The sequence below is a fragment of the Aquarana catesbeiana genome, linkage group LG04, assembly GCF_042186555.1.
Source record: "Aquarana catesbeiana isolate 2022-GZ linkage group LG04, ASM4218655v1, whole genome shotgun sequence".
Lineage (NCBI taxonomy): Eukaryota > Metazoa > Chordata > Amphibia > Anura > Ranidae > Aquarana > Aquarana catesbeiana.
In genome coordinates this window covers 268,192,206-268,208,267 of record NC_133327.1, presented here as the reverse complement: position 1 = coordinate 268,208,267, position 16,062 = coordinate 268,192,206, and the positions used below count along the sequence as shown (strand labels likewise).

The 16,062-nt window shown below is 41.8% G+C and overlaps 1 protein-coding gene across 22 annotated transcripts in view; it reads left to right on the top strand.

Annotated features, from left to right (window-relative positions):
• The window catches only part of DIS3L2 (DIS3 like 3'-5' exoribonuclease 2), a 1,051,599-nt gene that overhangs the window by 251,679 nt on the left and 783,858 nt on the right, over positions 1 to 16,062 (top strand). For all 22 annotated transcript variants that reach the window (XM_073626503.1, XM_073626502.1, XM_073626498.1 and 19 more), the window contains one exon: positions 11,157 to 11,258. In XM_073626503.1, the coding sequence (XP_073482604.1) occupies positions 11,157 to 11,258 (102 nt within the window). The remainder of the gene's footprint in view (positions 1 to 11,156; positions 11,259 to 16,062) is intronic.

The window sequence follows — 16,062 nt, the reverse complement described above, 5'->3', positions numbered from 1 at the left end:
TGGTGCCGACATAAAGATACCAAACTGGACGCAGCTAGAACAAGCGCAAAGTGACACCCCCCTCCATTGAGCCCCATGGGGCCATACAGCTCTCACTCTGCCTCAAACGTCGCCCACTGATAGGCAACACCCTTAAAATCTGCACACAACTGATGACCCACTCCTCTCTCTGCCCGAAATTCTCCTTTGAGACCCATAATCGGTAACCCCCCAATTCGAGCCGGACATGCGAGACAAGAACTTCAGAGACCTGAGCGAGGCGGGCATACACCAAGCATCTCTTTTCAGCATTGGGGGTAGGTGGAAAACACTAGCGGAGCTCTCGGACCCTGACGGACTGTACCAACTGGACTTTGAGAGCGCTACAGCTCATTTACTTCCTTAAAAGCCTTGCACCTCCCAGCGATACAAACCAGCCCCTCACACCTTTTTGAGGAGCTCTGCTTGGAGACGGGGGGTGCTTTTACACTCTTCCTTACATATAACATGCTCATCACACCAACCGAGGACTATCAACTCCCAAGCCTTATCAAATGGGAAAGAGACCTGAACTGCCATTTCACTACCAACAAACATGTACTCAAAACATTGAGTTGAAAACATTACAACATGGTCTGAGATATTGTGGCATTCGCCAGCAACTTCTCTTTGCGGTATGCAGTTTAAAAAAAAAAAAAAATTTTCAATGGGGATTTTGGAGAAGAACTTGCTTGGGTGGTGGAACTTGACTGGACTCTTAACCACATTTGACTGTAAATGGAATACTACTTAATATGCTTATCTAAAAAATAGACACAGCAGCTGCCATTTTTTTAATGAAGTTGTTAGGAATACCAACTAAGTTCAGCGTGGTTCTTGGAAGCTTGACTTCGATGGTTGTGACATGACTATTTTTTAGCCCTTAGTCTCTTAAAATCTCATCTTGAAATAAATCTACATTGGCTGTTTGAGTCGATTTTTGATTTTCCTCAGGAGGTACTGTCTTTATATTTGATTGGTTTGTTTCTTCTTCCATTCCATTGTCTGAAGACATATTTGCAGGTCTTGTTTTTGCGGGAATGCATGAGCTGGTTTTGTATAAACATGATGGCATAGAACGTTTAAGAATAGGCTTAGAATAATGCTCTCCCGACATTAACAGGCTTTGTTCCTGGTTACCTGCCTTCTTGCGCAAGACCCTATAAGCATTTTAAACTGGCTTGACCCTCCACAGGACCATCAAAGACTACCGGGCCCTCTCCCGCAACAACGCAGACATCCGAGATCTGGATCTGCTTCTTATGGTTCTAGAACAAGGCGTCCAATGTCGCCAGAAGACTGATTTTGGCTCCCCACGTGAGCCCAACACTAGTTCTTCTTTTTCTCTGTTTAATGTTTTACAGTGGGTTTACACTTTTCAATCCAGTTTTCATTATGGGACTTGGCCAGATTTACGTTTGGTACTGTGTTTTTCTTTATGCCTCCCTCTTATGAACTCATGCTAATCATACCATTTTGCTCACAGGGACTGTATAGATGTTTGAGATCAGGGGTTTTTCTATTGCCCCTACTGGGACTGATGCACTTAACAGGGATGTAGATAAGATTCTGACAATGTTGCTGCTCTTAATGCTTGGGGTGGGCTCCATTTGACACCTGACCGTCCTGGGGCTATCCGTATACTTTCCCACGAATGGGCCATACTGACACCGAAATATTACACTGAGCATTGTTTCCTTTAGAAACCTTCCTCTGTCATTTAATTCTCCAGTACCTTTATAATTCTCTTAATCGGGGTGTGCCCCAGGCCAAATGAAGCCCACCGTTAAGTTTCTGGGGTAGTCCCTGTAGCCAATGTGCTTTTCCTGTTCTTCGGGCTAGTGGACCTGCTGACTGACTTGGAATTCCTCAGAAGCTGCCTTTTTTTTCCTGTTCCACGGCTGCTTGTAATACACACTATTGCTCGTGTTGATAGCTGACTGAACATAGGCATTCAGGCGTTTTTTTCAAAATGTAGTTAAGTTATGCTGTTCTTTTGGAACCTAAAAATCTTAGGTAATCAATATACTACGATAGATGGGTGTTACATATAAGTTTATATATGCCTGCTATGTTGGGAACACAACTCCGATCTCCTCTCCCTAAATCGTTTTGGCATGATTTGTGCCTAGATATTTCAGTGTGTCTTGCTACTGCGGACACCATTAATAATTATTATTTTTATTAATAATATAACATTATTATTTTTTGGGACACCTCTCCCAGGTTTCTATTCTGTCCAGCCTTCTTCCACTCCTCTACCTTTTTTCAACTTCTTCCCCTCACTCATTCCCTTTTCTGTCCCCCCCCCCCCCCCCCATCTCCCCCCTCCTTTTTTTTTTTTTTTTTTTCTTTTTCTTGGACTTTCAATTTTTCTTTTTGCTCCACCATGGCTCATGCGGTATTATCTCACCCTCGACTAAAACTTTGTTCATACAGTGTAAATGGACTCAATGTAGCCTCTAAGCGTGGGCAGCACCTATATCAAATGCGTAAGAGCCAAGTTAATGTACTCCTACAGGAGACACACTTTCTATCTGCCTTCACTCCTTGTTCCAACAGATATTTCAACAGATGGTTCCATAGTACTAACCTGTCCCAGAAAGCTAAGAGTAACTATTGCTTTTCACAAAGCACTCCTTGTTGAATTGCTAGATCATCTCACAGCCTCAGGAAAGCTATGTCTTTGTGAAATTTTCACTTTGGGGAGTTAAATTTACAGTAGCTAACTTTTACCTACCAAATATCAACCAAGTCCCATCAGCTTTGCACAGTTTGCAGTATCTGAAGATTCTCTCTGAGTTCATAGAGGGTAAGCGCATCCTGGGTGGGGATTTCAGTACTCCTCCTGAGCCACTATTGGACTCCTTCACCTCAATGTCACGTATTTCATTCCCCAAACTGAGGGCCCTGAAACACGCACTATATGACTTGCACCTTGTAGATGTTTGGAGGGTACTGTACCCTAAGTCTCGTAACTACATGCTCTTTTCTTAAGTACATCAGACCTATAGTTGCATTGACTATCAATTGAGTGACCACAGATTTCTGGATTGGTCTCCTGAGTGCAAAATACTCTATGATCTGGTCGGACCATTCCCCTATATACTTGACGTTCTCGCCCCCCTCCACACTGGTGCAGGAGTGGATCTGGCGATTGAACGACTCGTTGCTGGTTAATTCAGACTGCTACACTTGTCTCGGAGATCATCTCTAACTTTTTGGGGGGACCACACACAAGATACCATGTAGTTTCCCATCCAATGGGAGTCACTGAATGCAGTGTTATGTGGAACCTTTATTCAATTAGGATCTTGCCTGAAAAAATGCTCAGCTGCTATAGTGGCTGCAATTCAAAAGCTCCGAAACCTGGAAACTGAACATAAGCATTCCCCAACAATTGAAACGCTCTTGGAGTTTTCCAACGCCTGTTCACAGCTCAGGGGACTGTATGAGACCTCTGCGCGTACATTCATGGACAAGTTCGCTTTCCACTAATATAAATTTCAAGACAAATGTGGTAGGTCACTGGCCCGCTCCCTACACCCAAAAGTAGCCTCTACTTTCATCTTCCATATCCAAGGACCACATGGAGAATCAATCCCGTCACCTTCTAAGATAGCGCAGGCATTCAAGGATTTTTACCAATCCCTGTACAACATACCTGTGTCCGTTGTCGGGTTCCCCCTCTACTTCAGAGGAGGACAAGTTCTCTTACGTCATGGAAACTGCGTTCCCCACTTTGGCTGAGGAAGCTGTTAACTAACTTGAAACACCTATTGTAGCAGATGAAGTTGCAAGAGCCCAGGGCCGGACTACTTTAGTTTTATAAACTATTATATACTATTTGCTTACCTTCTTCTCTTCCTCACTAAAGTGTTCAACTCTGTCAGAGGGCTCAGTGTTCCCTCCACAAACACTAAAAGATCATATATCCCTTATCCCAAAACGTAGAAGGACCCGACTTTATGCGCAAACTATAGGCCAATATCCCTGACCGTGGTTAATTTGAAGATCTTCAATAAAGTGTTAGACAACAGAATACAACCATTCCCCAGTTTGATCCACTTAGATCAAGTGGGATTTGTGAGTGGCTGTGAAGCAAGGGATAACATCCTGAAAACCCTTATCTGACTAAGCCCAAAGCCACCATATACCTTTATGCCTCTTAATGGTCGATGCAGAGAAAGCATTCGACTGAGTGGATTGGCAATTCTATCGGCTGTCTTTACAACAAATAGGATTGGGAGCCCACATGATCTCAAGGATAATGTCCCTCTACTTCTACTTCTACTTCTCTCCATCTGCTAGGATTAAACTGAATAGCTATCGCCGGCATTCTCTATCTATAATGGGAAACAAGGGTCCCCTCTGTCCCCAATCCTATATGATCTCGCCATGGAACATTTAGTTATTATTCCGCGAAACATTCTCTCTGTGCAAGGGCTAATGGTCGGGCCCACCCATACTAAACTTGCTCTCTTCGCAGACGACCTTCTCCTATTTGTGACACACCCACACTCATCACTGCTATCAGTGTTGCAAGAGTTCCAGAGATTTAGGGAAGTCAGTAATTTCAAAGTGAACTACAGTAAATCGGAAATTCTCTCGATCGACTCTTGACTGCCTTTTTTTCTTTTAAAACCGGGTCCACCTCCATTAGATACCTTGGTGTTCAAATACCAGAGGATGTATCCCAGCTCTTTTCCAGAAATCTTACTCCTTAGAACTCAAGCCGATCTGTCTACGTACGAGTCCAAGTGGCTCTCCTGGCTTGGTAGGGTGAACACTTTGAAAATGGATGTTCTTCCCCCGGTTTTTGTACCTATTCCAGACAATTCCTATACACATACCGAACTCCTATTTCCAGAAATTGCGCCAGCTGTTCTCTAAATTGATTTGGAATGCAGCCCATCCCAGAATTCGATACGGAACGTTATCTCTTCTGAATGATAGAGGAGCTGGAGCCCCAGATGCTTTGTTGTATCATAAGGCAGCGATGCTTGCATATTTAACTGGTTTCATAACTCTACTACTAAGCTCTGTGTTCACTTGGAAAACCTTATGAACCCCATTGAACTTTCAGCTCTTTCATAGACCATACCTGCAAATCGTAGGGGTTCGTACCCACTCTGTGACCTTACTCATCGAAATCTGGGATGGCTTGATATCTAGCAGGAACATATCAAATCCTTCGGGGCCTATGACTTCCCTGTTTGGGACTCTGGCCTTCCCACTGGCTTTGCATGTGACTAGCTTTGGACATTGGCGAAAAGACCATGGGAGCCTTTCCCAGGTTCTCAGAGCAGACCCCACTTTAAAGCCAGATACGCCTTCGGAATCGCTTTCTCGATACCCTATGCAGTGGATCCAGAAACAACTTCCTATATCTGAACCTTCTCAACCATGTCAGATATTTTAGCTGAACCGATTTCGAGGATATGCTCCTCCAAGCCGATCTTCCAACACGTGTGGTATCTCCGCTTTATTTCCTCTTGCTGAATGCTTCTTACCCTGATCTCCCACCCTACACGAGGGCTTGAGGAAAAAAAGTTGACACTCCATCTCCCTCAGTGACTGGCAAAAATGCTTTATTCTGACGCACAAATTCTCTCTAGCCACTAAAACACAAAAAAAGGATTCAAATTGGTGATAAAATAGATGCCCTTCATCATTTCAACTCGACAACACCTGATACCTGTTGCCGGTGTCTAAGCTCCAGGGGTACCATGCTCCACATTTGGGACTGCCCTCCCATACAGAAATTCTGGCAACAGATCTTCCTATTATACTGCAAACTGATGGCGACCTATTTTTCCTACACCTGAGATGGCTCTTATCCATGCTCTCGAGCATGTTCAAGTCCATTAAATGTATTGCGTCACTTTTTGGCCGTGGCCAGAGTAGTGATTCCACGTTAGTGGAAATCGAAGACTACCTTCCCTGGGAAAGTGGGCTACTAAAGTGGACCGCATTAGAGACCTTGAACGTCTGTTGGCAGAGGAATCTAATAAAGATTAAAAGTTCTCTCAAACTTTATGGTCAATGTTCTGCTACTCGTCGGACTTCATCTTCTGGGCAGAAGGTGACCTAGGCAACACCACATCGTGACCATGTTGGAGTGATTCCTGTTCCCAATCTTTCTGCTTCCTACTTTCTCCTAACTCCTTTGACTAAATGTGCTCCTCAGAATCCATTAAACACTTACTCCTCATGCAAAATAGGATCCTCACAGCTAACTTCTCTACAGCATAACAGGTTTTTAGAATAATTTTGATTATAGTAATACATGTTTACATGTAATCTTCTTTTGAAGTAGGAGGGCCCTTTAGTTCTCCATGTTATGCCTCCAACATGTTGCTTTTAATTGCTGTTTTTTGACACCCATAATGAACATGATACAATACTACATTTTATGTAACCTCCTTATACATGTTTGTCATTACTACTGTTAATGTTATAGGCGGACTGCATTTCCTGTTTTGTTCCCTTCAATAAAATAAGATTGAGCTAAAATTCATATGGCTTCAGAATCTGAAGTGATTACAGCACCTTCCATTGCGCCATGCCTTCAATTTTGGTTCCTCTGCAGCTTACACTCGGCCTTCACCTGTTGAATCTATTCCTTGACTCTCTAGTAAAGACCTTATTAGGGGTCTGTAAGGAATTGTTCCAAGTCACTCCACCTTCGTTGGCACCTTTTGCCTGGAGGTGACTAAATGCATCACGGGGGTCCTGGTTACATCCGTTTAGATGAGTGGCTGTACTGTATGTTTGCTTGGGTTGGAGGGAGCAGTTCTAACTAATGCACACAGAACCTTATTTGATGTACTAATTTTCTTTGCCCTTAAAGCAATCCTTTTACATTAAAAGAAAGCTACAGCCCCCACGATGTCTTTAAAAAAAAGCTTTTTCAAAGCTATTTACTTCTCCTGTAGCTGTCATAAGAAATTTGATAAAGTATGGCAGGCTTGGTTGTCTTCTCCCTCCACCTCTGTATAGTTAGTGCTCAATTCTAACCCAGAGTGCTGCTAATGTATGAATTTTACCAAGATATACTTTATATCGCTGACACATAATATAGAATAATAAAATTGAATCTGTGTGAGTAGACAAATTGTCAAAATGACCTACTAACTGGGATCTTTTGTTATCCTGCCTGGGATGTAATGTAACTTATCTCTCTGCTCATTATTGTGGTTTATATGCATGGGAGAGATCACAAAAGTCCACTCTTCACTTGTCTGCTCTAAAAAGTACCGCTACAAACATTGAAATGACCTCTTGCCAATTAAGCTGACATGCTTAAAAAGGGGAGGGGAAAGGGTAAGGTTTCGTAAATTTTGAGGGATTTCAATTTTTTTAATTACCCAGGTGTTAGGGTGTTTTAGGGTTACTGGTCAGGCTCTGCATGGCTGGTTTCTTCTGTATTGTATGATTTTGCTTGTGTATTGTTGTACACATTTTTGATTGTGCAAAAAAAAAAAAAAAAAACACTGCATGGGGTTTGGTTTATGGCATGATGCAGCAGCTCTACTTCTATCTGCAGACCTCTCTTCATGGAGTTCATTCTTCGTGGTCACACAGGGACCTTAATGTTGTGGATTTCTCCTTTCCTACAATATATTCCATTTGTAAATATAGATACAGCGTGTAAAATAAGTATTAAACGTGTCACCATTTTTCTAGGTAAACCTATTTCTAAAGGTGCTATTGACATGACATTGTCACCATGTGTCGGTAACAACCCATGCAATTCATGTATACAAAGAAACCAAAACAAATTCAGAATTTAGTTTGTGTAATAAAATGGAATGACATGGGGTACAAAATGTATTTAACATGCTAACTGATATTTATTTAATACTTTGTACAAAATCCTTTGGTAATGACAGCTTCAAGACGCCTCCTGTATGGAGGAACCAGTAGCATGCATTTCTCAGGTGTGATTTTTGACCCATTCTTCCATAGTCTTCAAATCTGGAAGATTTTGTGGGCCTCTACTATGAATTTAGATTCCCCCCCCCCCCCATATATTTTTCTATTGGATTTGAGTTAGGTGATTGGCTGAGCCTTTCTAGCAGCTTCATTTTCTTTCTTTTGAAATCAATGAGAGTTTTTCCCTTCATCTCATAAAATCTAACAGTTAGACCCCTTTCACACTCGGGTGTTTTTCAGGCGCTTTTGGGCTAAAAATAGCGCCTGTAAAGTGCCTGTAAAATGGCTCCCCTGCAGTCTGTGTGAAAGCTCGAGTGCTTTCACACTGAGGTGATGCGCTGGCAGGATGTTAAAAAAAAAAGTCCTGCAAGCGGCATCTTTGGAGCGGTGTATACCACCACTCCTGCCCATTGAAATGAATGCGCACCGCTGCCAAAGCGCCTACAAAGCGTTTTGGCAGCAGCGCTTCAGGGGCAAATTTAACTCCTTCCTCGGCCGCTAGCTGGGTTATAAGCGCCCCGCTAGCAGCCGAATAGCGCCGCTAAAATGACGGTAAAGCGCCGCTAAAACTAACAGCGGTTTACCGTCAACGCCTGCCCGCTCCAGTGTGAAAGCAGCCTTAAGTAATAAGTGATACAGAAATTTTTTTACATTTAAACATTTATTAAACAAAACAAACCTCGTTCAGTATGTATAATTAGATTAAAAAAATAACTATATCTTAAATATTAAATACACAAAAACAGGTAATCAAAACTTTCGGCCGAAAAAAAATGGGCTAACTTTACTGCTTTTTTTATTTTTATTTCATTAGTGTATTTTTTCAAAAAAAATTGCGTTTGAAAGACTGCTGCGCAAATACCGTGTGACATAAAATATTGCAACAACCACCATTTTATTCCCTAGGGTCTCTGCTAAAAAAAATATATATGTTTTGGGGTTCTAAGTGATTTTCTAGCAGAAAATACAGGATTTTTACTTGTAAGCAACAAGTATCAGAAAAGATTTAGTCTTTAAATGGTTAAACTGAGAACTCCTCCACATGGAGTTCAGTCTATTGATAAAAAAACCTGTATCAACAATGTATCTTCTTATCAGATTTGGTAGGCTGCCCAGAGGAGGAGAGAAGAAAACTTCAGACAACTTGCACTGACTTCTATTACAGAAGTCACTTGCAAGTCCCGCTGAAGTTATAATCGGCTTTTTTTATCAGCACAATCGGCCGATGCCGATTAAGTAAAAAAAGCCAAATATCGGCCGATATATCGGTCGACCTCTATTATGGTCCCAACAGTGCTCCCTGGAACATTCAGAAGTTTAGAGATCCTTCTGTAACCAATGCCATCAGTATGTTTTGCACTAATAAGGTTGCAAAGGTCTTAGCCATCATGAGATATTTCTTGCGTGATACCTTGCTCATGAGACACCTCCTTTATAGGCCATCAGTTGAGACTGAATCAGCTGATCTTTGCGCTGACAGGGGCTTGGGATTGCTTTTTATTACTGATTGATTTTATCTGGTGTTTTGGCTTTCCATGCCTTTTTTTTTTTTGTACCTCCCTTTCTTCAATACTTTTTCCCTGTCATTCCATTTTAATACACATAACTTATTTCTGAACGTATTTGTTTTGGTTTCTTTGTATGTATAGATTGCCTGGGTTGTTACTGACATGTGGTGAAGATTTCATGCCAATAGCGCCTTTTAGATAACTACTTACCTAGAAAAATGGCACTTTTAATACTCATTTTACCTGCTGTATGTCAAACATGACAGATGGGACATTGACCATAGCTAACAATGAGCTTAGGAAAAATGCATTTGCTATTTTTCAGCTATGGTTGCTATAGTCAACTGCTCGTGTGTCTGCTCATGCGCGCGCCCCCCCCATCTGCAATTTATTGACTCATTTGTTTGCCTGTTCACTTGCATATATTCACAATTTGGAGTCTGATATCCAGAGCATGTCCTCCCATTTCAACCTTTTCGTGACCCTGTCTAAGTGTCCAGGATATTCAGGGTGTCCCCATCACGGCAGTCGTGCACTAAAGCTATGACCCTTGTGGGGTATGTCACAGGCAGCCATTGCACCTCTACTTGTACCCTTTCTTCAACTTCCTTAGTCATTCGCAGAAATCCCTTGCGATTCTGATGCTTCCTGTTTTTCTTTAATTTCTTCCCCCTGCTCTCCGCAGATGAAATTGTGTACTGCAGTACATCACTTCTGGATGCTGTCAACTTGTTTTTTTTTTTTTTTTTTTTTAAGCATAGGGATGAATTGTCTGCATCTAGCTGCAGTTAAATATTCACAGCTAAAAACTGAATTTCTAAACTCCCGTGTAAAAGAGCTTACTCCAACCTCCTGTGGCCTTGTGATGAAACTTTACTCCCATAAATGATTAACTCTACAAAATAATTATGAATGACTTGAATATCTGCTAGTGACCGATGAATGAACTGTTGAAGGAAGTTGCTTGACAGTTGTGCTTTCACATACTGTAAAGACTTGAGTCTAATCTTGTAAAGAAAATCAATATCACACAGGTATTCCAGGTCAATGAATGTAAACTCTGTACTTTGCTGTAACACTGCTACATGACACAATCCTTAGTGAATACATAAACTGCAGAAGGAAAAATGACCAAATTGGGTCCATTAAAGCCAAAACACGACAAATCTTATTGCAGTTGTACATGAATTATCTGCAAGATTTAGAAACCCATCTTAACCCATACTGCAGTCTGCTCTGAGCCAGTTTCCCCTGTAAGCAGTAGTTATTTCCTGTCTTTCGGAACTAGTAATTGGCTTGGATTGGGTCTTTGATGCCCCCCATGTTATGCGTGTGAGATGTTTCCTCTGATAAGTGTCACGAACACCAAAAAGTGTCCATGTCACAGGCAATGATGAACGCTGAAGCAAGACCCTGATGGATGTACACAAAAATGAGGAGGCTTGGGACCTGAACATAATGGGACCAACTGCTTTAGGTAGAGACATTTAGGTAGATGCACTCAGTTACAGGGGGTTAAAGGGAGAGGGTTTTTTAGGGGAGTGCGGGGCCTTTAAGACATTGTGCTAGAATTAAATGGTTTTATCTCACAGGACAGTATAAAATTCCATGTTATAAGTTAAAGTCACTTTGAAAAAATTCACACGTTGCAGATATTTGCGAGTGCTAATTATTTCTTGTTTTTATGTATAGGGTGGTCTGAGGGACATATTTATTGATGGAGTAGAACCCCGGAACAGAGCACTAAATGGTGATGTGGTGGTTGTAAAACTGCTCCCTCAAGATAAATGGAAGGTTAGTACCAAAATACATATCGCTGTATTGTACACCAAAGGTTTCTGACCATGAACAAACCATTTGCTGGTCAGCTGTTTACGCTTTAATTTTTTTCAATGCATAAATTCATACAAGAACTCTCACCAACCTGGATTTCTCTTCACTTCGGTGTAAAACGCATTCAATTTTTCATGGTTGTGCACACTTTTTGCATAACCATTTTACGTAAAATGGCTTATGAAGTTTATGTAAATTGATGTGGAGGTGTTCTATCCCCTCTGAAACTATGGCATTTCTGACATACAGACATACAGACATACAGACATACAGACATACAGACATACAGACATACAGACATACAGACATACAGACATACAGACATACAGACATACAGACATACAGACATACAGACATACAGACATACAGACATACAGACATACAGACATACAGACATACAGACATACAGACATACATTTAGAAGGACTTTGGCATGGGTTGTCAGGATACTTTTTTTACCCACTTCCCGCAGCCTAATTGTTAAAGAGTAGTGCTTTGCATTTCAGATTAGCTACTTCTGTTACTAGCCTGTTGGCTATGCATGTATTATGGAGGATCCAGTGGAGGGCATTTTGTAATAGCTTAAGTATGGGAATATAATCTTGTATAGAATAGGGACCGTGGTATAGGTAGCTATTGTGAGGAGCCCTGCACTGCATTCAGCCAATTAAGGCTTTTGCTGCAAGTAGAAATTTTTGCCAGAGACCGATTTGCACTGGAGATTAGGCAGATGGTGCATGACCAAGGTAAGAGTGATCAATGCACAATCAGAGCTTGAGATCCAGCATTATGTCTATTATCATTCCCAACCAACCTCACAGGATGAAAGACCAACAAAAATGGACATCAGCCAAGAAGCTGGACAAATGTGGTTGCCAACCGTGTCTTATTGCCACGACCACCTTCCATCTGCTCAGTAGTTTTCAATGCATGCAATGCTTAATGCCTCAAGGAAAGAGCTTTGCTTACATTTGGCAATTGTAGGACCATCTGATATCTGCAATCACTATAACTAGCATGTGTTTTGCCAGCTTGTTGGAGGTGGCCAGAGTTGATTTGGAACACTTTTGACACATTTAAATCAATGTGCTCTTCCATAAAGTGGTTCTAAAGCCTTAATGTTTTACCTAAATGCTCTCAAAAAAAGATGCTATATGGGTACAGTGTTGCATGACCGCGCAATTGTAATTCAAAGTGCGGTAGTGCTAAAAGCTGAAAAATAGCCTGGTCAGGAAGGGGTATAAATGCCCAGTATGCAAGTGGTTAAAAAGGAAGAACCTAGCATAATACTGTTTACATCCAACATGGTTCTGTGGTGTTGGATGTATGCTCTGGAAAAACCGTCCATGTCCGAGTTGTCCATGAGTTCCTTTAAGGACATCTGAGTGGGTCTGAAACAGGAAGGAGCTTGGAATGGTGGTATAACAAGTAGTGTTTTTACCTTATATAGGTGCATATAGATTTAAAGGGACATTAGCTATGTTTTGCTTAACACTGAGGATAGCGCTTTACATACAGTTTTAGATTATCTATATGTAGGTATTTATGTTGGAAGCTTTCAATTTACATTTAATTTAATGTGGAGTTGTAATTTATAACATATCTTTACACATTGTGGGTAGATTTGTGTTAGTGCAGAGGTTTTTGTTTTTATAGGTGGGTGAAAGTCTCCTTCATTGAGGGGCACAGGAATTCAGAGGTTGTTGGGTAAATTGCCCCCTACATGAAGATCTGAACAATGTCAAATGTGGCCAGCCTGGTATAACCCCTCCTTCTCAGTAAACAGTGCTTTGCAAAAGTTTTCACCCCCCCCTGGCATTTTTGTTTTGTTGCCTCACAACCTGGAATTAACGTGGATTGGTTGAGGATTTACAAAATGTAATTTACAGAACATGCCCACAACTTTGAAGATTTTTATTTTTTTTAATTGTGAAGCAAACAAATAGGACAAAATTACTGAAAAAGTCAATGTGCAAAACTATTCACCCCCCTGAAGGAAATACTTTGTAGAGCCACCTTTTGCAGCTATCAATGCTCCAAGTCTCTTTAGATAAGTCTCTATGAGCTTTCCACATCTTACCACTGGGATTTTTGCCCATTCCTCCTTGCAAAACTGCTCCTGCTCCTTCAAGTTGGATGGTTTACGCTTGTGAACAGCAGTCTTTAGGTCTGACCACAGATTTTCTATTGGATTGAGGTCTGGGCTTTGACTAGGCCATTTCATCACATTTACATGCCCCCCCCCCCCCCCCCCCCTTAAACCACTCAAGTGTTGCTTTAGCAGGGTGTTTGGGGTCATTGTCCTGCTGGAAGGTGAACCTCTGTCCTAGCCTCAAAACGCACACAGTGGTACAGGTTTTGCTCAAGAATATCCCTGTATTTACCACCAACCATCTCTCCCTCAACTCTGACCAGTTTCGACTGCTGAAAAACTTCCCCACAGCATGATGCTGCCACCACCATGTTTCACTGTGGGTTTGATGTTCTTTGGGTGATGTGTTGGGTTTGCGCCAAACATAGCATTTTCTTTGGCCAGAAAGTTCAATTTTAGTCTCATCAGACCAGAACACCTTCCTCCATACATTTTGGAAGTCTCCCACATGCCTTTTCGCAAACTCAAAAGTACCATTTTGTTTTTTGTTGAAAGTAATGGCTTTCTTCTGGCCACTCTGTCATAAAGCCCAACTCTATGGAGCGTACGGCTTATTGTTGTCCTATGTACAGATACTCCAGTCTCTGCTGTGGAACTCTGCAGCTCTTCCAGGGTTATCTGTGCTTCCTCTGAATAATGCCCTCCTTGCCCGTTCCGTGAGTTTTGGTATGTGGTTGTCGCGTGGCAGGTTTGCTGTTGTCATGTTCTTTCCATTTGGTTATGATCCCTAGGAGCACCATCAAGATTTGGATATTTTTTTTTTTTTTTTTTTATAACCTCACCCTGACTTGTACTTCTCAACATTGTCCCTTACTTTAAAGAGTTCCTTGGTCTTCATGGCAGTGTTGGTGCCTCTTGCTTGGGTGTTGCAGCTTTCAAAAAGGTATGCATGTGTAATGACAGATCATGTGACACTTGCACACAGGTGGACCAGAGCTTTTTATGGGCTTCCTAACTGGGTGAATACATATGCACATGCCAATTATCAGTTTATTTCTGAAAACGTTTTATGTATATATTTTTCCTTCACCAACTTGGACTATTGTGTTCTGATCCATCACATGTGATTATGACAGATCATCAGATTAAAACAATATTGAACTAAAGGCTGTAATGTAACAAAATGGGTGAAAAAAAAGGTTGGTGAATACTTTTGCAAGGCACTGTACCTCCTGGGAGGATAGACCCCTTTTCTGTGCTCTAACAGTCTAATCTATTTTTTTTTTTTTTTTTTTTTTCCTCCACAAGCTACTGAATTGGTCTCTATATTCAGCCATCCAGATCACCAGCTTCTCAGCACTAGCTTTGGAGTAGGGCTGGGGAAAAAATCTATTTAAATCTTGAATCGAGTTGAGATGTCACATCGATTCAAAATTTCAGCAAATCGATTTTTTTTTTTAGACTTTTTTTTTTTTTTCACCAGGACCGGCGCTGACACCGCGCTGGTCCTGAGGATCTGCGGGCAGGAGTTTTTAGGCGAGGCCACGGCTTCGGCCTAGTCCGCAAGGCCGGACGACGCGGACTAGGCCGAAGCCGCGGCCTCGCCTAAAAACTCCTGCCCACAGCTCCTCAGGACAGGCGCGGTGTCCAACAAAAAAAAAACTCAATTCGAAGTGTGTGTGTGTGTGTGTGTGTGTGGTGTTTTTTTTTTTTTTTTTTTTTTCCCCCCCCAAAGCTCTACTTTGGAGGCCATACGCAGAACCACTGGACTTGATGGTTGTGGGGCTAACCTGCACTTTGCAGACCTATGTGTACTGTGATAAACTGCAAAGCCATTTCTGGGGCCCAGAATTCCAGCACAGGCCCAGATGTGACCCTGTCTGAGGACTCGCTTTGTGAATAGGCCATGTGGATCAATTAGTGGGAGCTATCTTGTTACTAGGGATGCAGTGTGCCATTTGAAATCCCTATTCTTTCATATCAAGTGGTTATGCTGAAGGACTGAATGCTGACATGTTCTGCTGGGTGTAGTGCTACATGCTTTTTTTTCCTGCCATTCAACATAGAGGAAGTACCTTCCTGGATCTGCTCCTAAGTGCAAGTGACACATGGATTTATTCTGTCCCTGCTGCTGGCTGCAGTAAACTAGTTACCCCTGGCTGCCTGAAATTTTCTGTTACTAGTATTAGCTGATTTGAGTATTTAAAGCTTGCCCTTAGGCTAGGTTCGCAATTGTGCAAGTGGGTGCGGGAATGCGTGTAAATCACACCTGTTCTGCACCTGCAACCAAAACCGCAATGCTCCTTTTTAGACGCATGAGGTTGCCATTCATAACCCCATGCACCTGAAAACGCTGTGTGTTATTTGGTTGTGGGAAATTGCATGATCAAAAGCAGCATGCACTTTTTGTCTCTGCATTTTAACCACTTAAGCCCCAGACAATTTGGTTGCCTAAAGACCAGAGCACTTTTTGCGATTTGGTACTGCGTCGCTTTAACTGACAATTGCGTGGTTGTGCGATGTGGCTCCCAAACAAAATTGACGTCCTTTTTTTCTCCACAAGTAGAGCTTTCTTTTGGTATTTGATTACCTGTGTGGTTTTTATTTTTTGCGCTATGAACAAAAAATAGCAACAATTTTGAAAAGCATTAACTTTTTGCTATAATATCCCCA